The 5,680-nt window shown below is 45.6% G+C and overlaps 1 protein-coding gene across 6 annotated transcripts in view; it reads left to right on the top strand.

The window, feature by feature from the left end:
* The first annotated feature begins 505 nt into the window (after positions 1-505).
* LOC102241230 (zinc finger protein 30 homolog) overlaps positions 506-5,680 on the top strand; it is a 31,644-nt gene continuing 26,469 nt past the window's right edge. Inside the window, exons 1-3 of one of the 6 annotated variants that reach the window (XM_014540318.1) lie at positions 1,368-1,559; positions 1,853-1,938; positions 2,386-2,438. In XM_014540318.1, coding sequence (XP_014395804.1) covers positions 2,430-2,438 — 9 coding nt within the window. In that variant the 5' untranslated portion in view covers positions 1,368-1,559; positions 1,853-1,938; positions 2,386-2,429. The other 5 variants (XM_014540320.1, XM_005866987.2, XM_014540317.1 and 2 more) reach the window with 5 other exon arrangements.

Genomic DNA, 5,680 nt, shown 5'->3' with positions numbered 1-5,680 from the left:
GTTATAGAGTTGCACATAATACCTAACAGCCTCAAATTTCTGTGAAATGCTGTGTGGTTTAACCTTTCTAATGTTTTTGTTTTGATTTAATTTTTTGTTTTGCTATTGTTTATCAATATTTCTTTTAATTGACCTCTTAGAACCAAATTGTGAATTTTAAAAATCTGGTCCACTTTTTTGTTTTCTAGTACATCGGTTTCGGGTGTATACTTACTCATTTTATATTTAACTAAATTTAATAAGCAATGTTTCATAAGAAGGACATGATAATGCCCCAAATATGAGCATACTCTTAAAGTAAAAAGAATAAATATCACAATTACACGTCCTAGAAATAAACTGTTAACAAATGTTAGTGTAACTTTCCAGAGAGCTTATTAAGTGCCTTTCTATGTGTATTTATGTATTTATAAAACATAAAAATAGTTTTGTATTGGTACTCCATTATTTCCACTCTGGACCCAGGATTGTCCTCCCAGTCCCTTCTCAGATTCCCTCACCCAGAGCTCAAGACTGCCCGCCTTCAGTCTGGGCACATCCCCAAATCCCAAGGCCCAAACTACATTTCCCGGATGCCTCCAGGGTGGACCCAGCCACTATCCCGCCGCTCAAATTGTGCTGAAAAGCCTGGGCTGCAGTGTTATGGCGTTCCGGACTGAGGACTACACTTCCCAGCGGCGTCCAGGTTCAGGGAAAAAATTCTCAGCTGAAAGTTGAGCACCCAGCGCGACCAGGATTGTGGGTCTCTGAGGGCTGAACCGCCCAGGTCTGGACGACTCCTAGTTTGTGGCGTGGTGGAGAGTAGTCCTTTGCTGGCCCGGCGCTCAGAGCCCTGCTCCTTGTGGAGAGAACTCTGGACAGTCGGTTTCCCGGCTTTTAACTACAGTTTTTAGAGATCTCTGGGCATCTCCAAGTTTGGGGCGAAGACTGTTGGAGACGGTTTAACTTCTGGGTCATCCTGGTGGAGGACCGCTCCGCCCTTTCCCAAGCTGTGGGCTACATATCTGAGAAGCCTTGAGGGTCCACCACCTGTTCTTAATCCTCAGCAGCCACCTCGCGCTACCCAGACCTGTCGGGTCGCCCAGATCCTCGGAGGATGCTCAGGTGTACTGGGTGATCAGCACTGAGCTTCACTAAGGCTTGGGCTGCGAGTCGGCGGAGAAGCCTGAGCCGGCCGGACCCTCGCTGGATTTCCCTCCGGTGGACTACATTTCCCTACGGCTCCGCGGCATATCCATTTACAGCCAGAGTTGGCTGGCCTGTGGTAAGTTTGAGGAAGCGCTTCACAAACTAGTTCACTGGTTAGTGGCGGATTCGCTTAGACCGGAGTACAAGGCACCCGGGTGAGTGGACATGAAGCACCCCCGGGCGGGGCTGGGTGTCTCTGGGGCGTGTCCAGGCTGCATGCCCTCGCTGGTAAAAGAAAGGACGTCCGGGAGACCTGGGGCGCCGTGGCCGCGTGTCCTCCCGCCGGATGGGGAGATAGCGGTCGCGCGTGCACGGGGTGGACGTGGTTTCAGCTGGCGGTGTCAGGAGGTCGGGTGTTGCCTCGGCGGCAAGTACGTGCGACCCTTTCCCTACCTGTATCGTGCGCCGACTCCCGGCGCAGGGCTGGCAGTGCCTGTGGTAACACGCGGAGTGCACTATCTGAGCGGAGCTCTCTGTGGCCCTGGTGTGAGAATCCCATGTGGCCACGACTCCGTCTCTGCCTTTGGGCCTAGAACTGGGAAAGGCGCCCTCTTTGTCCATTCTTGGTCAACATTGGGAGTGTCGGGCGGTGGATGGGTTCTGGGCGTCTACCCCAGACCCCGCCTGCATTTCCAGCCTTTGTATCTCCAATTACACTCTCCAGCCCTGCCACTGCTGACAAACCGCCGCCATTTGCTCTCCAGCCCGGTGAATAGCTTTCGCCCGGAGGTTGTTTCTGCTGTCCAGCCGGTTTGTAGAGCTTGGGCCTGGGAGCTCCTCCTACTTGTACTTTTTGTTCTTTCACCCTGGTCGCCAGGAATCTCGCCCCATAGAGGTGCCCCCAGCCTAGAGGTGTGGGGACTCTGGCAGATGGATCCACTTACCCTGTGTCTTGGAGCTACAGATCTGGGCTCAGTATAATCTACCGGGCTTGGAAGAACCCCAAGTCAGGCTTAATGGAGGAAGGCAGCCACAGTCTAGGATTCTCTCACAGGACTCCCATCTGGATCCCTAAGGCCACTGTGCTTCTGTGATATGATGGAGAGGATGGTGGAAGTTGCAGGCTTCTTTGGCTTTGGGCCTCTTAGTGCCTGGGGTGGGGCAGGGATTTGTTTTAACTGGGCCTCCTTCTGGAACCTGGGAGAGCCTGTTGTCTCCTAGTTTTCTAATCTCTTTCCACCTTTTTTCTTCTCTTAGAATCCAGAACAGGAGGAAAGAAGAGCCGCTGTGCATCAAAAGCCATGGCAGAGGTAAGTTGTATGTGGTACTTTCTTCTTGGAAAGGGTTTCTTGGTTTTCAGAACACTATCATATTTCAGGATTCTATCTAAGAGATTTACTCTAGTGATTTAGAGAAAAGGGAAGAGAGAAGGAAACCACATTTATGGAGAATTTTCCTGAACCAGACAGAAGCCTAAACCAGAGCTTTGTTCTAGAATTTTCACTTCCCTGGATTTTGTTCATTCCCATAGTCCAGGGGTGGGGAACCTTGTTTCTGCCAAGGGCCATATGGATATTTATAGCATCTTTTACAGGCCATAAAAAATTACCAGTTTAGAAATTAGCCTGCTATATTTGGTCAAACATTTAATTAATTCACCCCTAATGCCTTGGCAGAGCCAGACCAAATGATTTCATGGGCCTTATATGGCCAGGGGCCCGACATTCCCCACCCCTGCAACAGTCCAAATGTGCCTCAGTGATTTGGCAGGGAAGTTGACCAACAGAATAAGGTTACTCACTGCCATCTCCCTAATTTCTTTGTTGTCCCTTCCAGGGTCACATACACTAGCCTATTTGCTCCCAAAATTTATTTCTTTTTAATCCTCACTAAGGATATTTTCTCCATTGATTTTTAGGCAGAGTGAAAGGAAGGGAGGAAGGGGAGATAAAGAGACAGACAGACAGACATCAACCCATTGTTTTGGCTTGAACCCTGACTAGGGTGGGGGATCGAACTAGCAACTGAGGTACATGCCCTTGACCAGGAATGGAACTCGCAACACTTTGGTCTGATGCTCTAACCACTGAGAAAAACTGTCCAGGACTGCTTCCAAATTTGTAATAGCCTGGGATGCCTGCCTGCACTTTTCATTCTAGACATTTTTTTCCCCAAGATAGAAATAACCTAATTGTTCTCTTTCTAATGATTGAGATAATATAGGATTCTTGCAAATATTTCAAAACTTATTAAGACAAGTTTGTCATCCATGGTCCCACCATTTAGTGATAGTCACTGTTAATATTTTCAAAATATATTTTTATTGATTTCAAAGAGAAAGGGAGAGTGAGAAACACCAATGATGAGAGAGAATCATTGATTGGCTGCCTCCTGCATGCCCCACACTGGAATTGAGCCTGCAACCTAGGCTTGTGCCCTGACTGGGAATTGAACCATGACCTCCTGGTTCATAGGTTGACACTCAACAACTGAGTCACACCAGCTGGGTTCAAATTATCCTTATTATATTTTGTCCTCACCAGAGAATATTTTTTCCTTTTTTTTTTCTTGTGAGTTTTTTGGTTGTTGTTTTTTGGTTTTTTTAGAGAGAGAGTGGAAAGGAGGCAGGAGGAGGAAAGAAAGAAAGAGACATTGATTGACTACTACCCGCCGGGGCCCTGACCTGGAATGGAACCTGCAACCTTTCGGTGTGCCTGCCTGTGCTCTAACAACTGAGCCACACTGGCCAGGGCTATTTTCAAATTATTTTGTCTGCACATATGTTTAGGTATGTAAATTTGTTTTCAGAATGGGATCATGTTACTGCTAGAAGCAACTAACTTATTGTGTTTGCTTTAAGCCACTTTTAGTTTGAAATTCTTCACATGTGTTATCTTGTTGAATCCACATAACAACCCATAAGACAGGTCTGACTATATTTCATTAATTCTATGATGCACTTTATTTTCACATTGTGATAGGTTTTACAATTTTTGGCAAGTCATAGTTTCATTGATGGCATTTTTTTTTCCTGATGTATAAATCAATAGCATCTCAGAATTGATGAAATATGCTAATATTTTAAGTTGAGAAGTGAGGAAATAGATTCTGTTAAGTCACTTGTTCCAAAATTACATATTAAATGATATAACTGGGATTTCTAAATTGTCTACTCATTTCCTTTCCCCACTTGTTAGAGTATTATCTTTCTTGGTTTATTTTAAATAAGTTTATATGTCAAGCATATTTCACTTTATCACTTATAAGTTGTTTTAGAAATGTTTTTTCATAGTCGATCTATTTTTTGTTTGTGTTTCAAATTCAGAGTTTTTAAAAAATGTTTTCTTCCCTTTATGTTATGTCAAAAGTTCTTCCCTACTATAAAAATAGAAAAGTTATTCTTATTTTCCTAAAGTACTTTTTTTTTTGTTCATACATTTTAATCTTTAAAGTATCTGGTGTGAGATATGATAAAAAATGTGGGCTGTCACATTCCTAATTTAGGGTGTTTAGGCTTTTTTCTATGATTAAACTATTTTAAAGAATGGCATACTATTTGTAGTATGTTCAGGTGTATTTTTTTTCCCCCTGGATGTGTCTGAGTGTGGCTCTTCATTAATGTTGGCCAGTCAGTTCTCAAGAATTCCTTTCTCTCTAAAGACTAAGAAATAATATTTGTTTTTTAGATACATCTGTTTCTTCCTTTCTCTTTGACTTTTCTTCTGTCTTCTGTGAGAACTTGCTGAATTTATCTTCCCATTGCCATCCTGGCTAGAACTTTCCTACGATTCTTAGAAAAGGACTACATCCTCCCCATTCATTCTCAGTACATTTTGGTAAGGAAGGAACTCCAGCTCCCCTTGACCTTCAACCTTTGATTGTCCATTTCTCCCTCTTTCCTTCTCCCCTCAGAGTGGTTATTGTTCTTTCTCTGTATTAATGTGAGGCTATCTACACTAATAAAGAGAAACATGCAAATTGGTGTCACTCTGCTATACCCACAAGCCACGCCCACCAGCCAATCAGGAGCACATATGCAAATTAACCCAACGAAGATGGCAGTGGCCACGGAGCTGGAGCGAGCAGGAGGCTTGGGTTGCTCCCAGCGATGGAGGAAGCCAAGCTTCCTGCCCGCCCTGGCCATCCCTGGCCTCTGCTCAAGGCTAGAAAGTTTCAATTATAGAAGATAAATAAATCCCAGGTACCTGCTTCCAGCTGCCATGGCCTCTGCTCAAGGAGGGGCTAGGAGCCTTGGTTGCCAGGGGCAACCGAGGTTTCCAGCCGGACCACGGCTGCAAAGTTTCAATTATAGAAGTTAAATGAATCCCAGATAGATGCTTCTAGCCTGCAGGCAAGGCCAGCCTGAAAATGGCCATCTGTCCCTCACTCAGGCTGGCCCAGCACCCCAGTAGGGCCCCCCACCCTGAAGGGGCTGTGGGCAGCCTAAAAATGTCCCTCAGTCCCTCACCCAGGCTGGCCACATCCCCATGGGTTGAGAGTTCCCACTGGGGGCCTTGGCCAGCGTGCAAACAGCCATCAGCCCCTCACCCAG

The sequence above is a fragment of the Myotis brandtii genome, unplaced genomic scaffold (assembly GCF_000412655.1).
Source record: "Myotis brandtii unplaced genomic scaffold, ASM41265v1 scaffold241, whole genome shotgun sequence".
NCBI classification, from domain to species: domain Eukaryota; kingdom Metazoa; phylum Chordata; class Mammalia; order Chiroptera; family Vespertilionidae; genus Myotis; species Myotis brandtii.
The sequence above is the reverse complement of the archived record's forward strand: the minus strand, read 5'-3'. Positions and strand labels throughout refer to the sequence as shown.